The sequence below is a fragment of the Cupressus sempervirens genome, chromosome 3, assembly GCF_028749045.1.
Source record: "Cupressus sempervirens isolate cs-2001-9-10 chromosome 3, ASM2874904v1, whole genome shotgun sequence".
NCBI lineage: Eukaryota > Viridiplantae > Streptophyta > Pinopsida > Cupressales > Cupressaceae > Cupressus > Cupressus sempervirens.
Genome location: NC_143120.1, coordinates 365,148,141 through 365,150,171, shown reverse-complemented (window position 1 = coordinate 365,150,171; position 2,031 = coordinate 365,148,141). Strand labels below are relative to the sequence as shown.

General features: G+C 36.4%; 1 protein-coding gene across 1 annotated transcript; it reads right to left on the bottom strand.

Moving 5' to 3' along the window:
- Positions 1-654: 654 nt before the first annotated feature.
- LOC149566502 (uncharacterized) lies at positions 655-1,671 on the bottom strand. Its single transcript, XM_089816490.1, has one exon. The coding sequence runs from the start codon at positions 1,669-1,671 to the stop codon at positions 655-657; it is 1,017 nt and encodes a 338-aa protein (XP_089672616.1).
- Positions 1,672-2,031: the final 360 nt, after the last annotated feature.

The following is a 2,031-nucleotide window of genomic DNA, read 5'->3' as shown; positions in this document are numbered from 1 at the left end:
GGTCAAAATTGCACCAATATACAAAGTATTTACAAATGAATTTCAAAACCTACTTAAATGAACACCTAAAAAATTTCAATCTGAATGGAAAATAACTATACAAGCATGAACTCCACTAATCTAAAGTCAAAATCCAAACTTCAATTCATTATGATAAGCATGCAATCCAAAAGCACAAAAACTATCAAAATTTTGACAAAAAACATGGTTTTCAATGCCAACACTTCCTCCTTACAAGGTCCAACCTCAAGAAATGATCTTCTTAGAGGTCATATAGGTCTCTCTAGGGTATTTTGTTAGTTACCATAACCATATAACCTCTTTTTCCATGCTATGCAACTTTTTAGCTTTGTTGTCATGCAACTTTGCAAGAACTACAAATGTTGTCATGACAACATTTTGCATCTTTGAGAAACTCTATCATTTAGAACTTAGGATCTTCCAAGTAGGTTGGATATGGTCCAACTAGGTAATCTAGGAATTATTTGGTCTTTATATCATCATATTACATGATTGTCCCAATTTTTGCTCCTCTAGGCCGTGTTGACAACATTGCAACATTGTTGACAATTTCTACAATTTTAAATAATTCTTAAGCAAATGGTAGTTGATGACCTCTCAATTATGTATTTAGGTGGAAAAACACTCTAGAGACTAGTTTGGATTTATCTTAGTCAAATCTTTCACATAAACATCATCACAATGAGTGCACGAATCCCTATACAAACGACGTTCTATTTTGAAATCAATATCAAGTTTGTCCAATACAAGATCTGCATATTTTTTCTTGGCATCTGTAAAAATCACAATCTTATAATACTTAGCCAATTCATCCAAGAAAATTTCTACCCCAGGCCTTTTCAAGACATAGTAAGGGACAATTTCTCCCAACCCAGTTGCCGTATCACGAATGAAGGAAATAACAAAGTCATAATGTTGCATTGGCTCGTGGCTTGCCTTTACTAAAACATCAAAGAATTCAAGCGCAATAATTTTCTTCTTACTGCAAAGGGGATCTAATTCCTTAACACTCCTACACAAAGCTTCATATGTCCGTATGGTATTCCTCACGTCCCTACACTTTGCTGCTATTTTACAGAAATCTATGACCCTCAGAAGATCTCTATCGGTTAGGTCGCCTTCAAATGGTTTCACCGGGAAAGCATTTTCCAGCTGAAGTTTATAACATTGCGGCTCGTGATCCACAATGATAATGTTCTTGAAATCTCTTCCAAGCTTAGAAAGATCTTTGATGGGTACTTGTTCTTCGGCTTCTATATTGCAGGAATCTCTGTATAGTCTCAAATCTATTGTGTTATTGATCTCTATCTTGTCTAGAATTGGGTCTGCGAAATCTTTGGTGGTTGAAGTGAAGATCACAATTTCGAAATTAGTTTCTGCTAGTTGTTGTAGAAGTTGGTCTAGCCCAGGCCTTTTCTGGACGTAGCATGTGATGTTGGAGTGGGGTTGGAGAGAGACTGTGAAGTCGTAGTGTGGGAGGGGAGTGAAACTTGCGTTTATAAGTGTGTTTTCCATGTCCAAGACTATCGTTTTCACGTTTCTTGTTGAATCGTTGTTATGATCGTCCATTCGGGCTCTCTGTTCTGATGCACCCTCGGTAACTGCAGTGTTGATCTTGTGAAGAAGAGTCGAGATTCCAAACAGTGCCATGGTTGCTAGAATGCCTAACAAGAGCAGTGCAACAACACGAATGATAGTGGATTGTAAGTGGTCTCGTATATAATATGGGTTAAAACACTACGCTTCCCTCGGGCAAGACGCGACCTTTCATGGTGTTGCTAAGCAATACTTGTTCAACGTTTAATCACATTCTCAATTAAATGAAGTGACGGAAATTCATTTGTTTAGTCAATAATTTGAAAGATCAAATGGTATTAGGAACAATCTGATGCAAGGGGGAAAAAAACTGTCTTATCAAGCTGATGGAATTGCAGCAAATCAATAAAATCATTTAACTTCGTGTATCTATAGTTTTTAATCTATATTCAAAATTTGTCTATTTTTGAATAT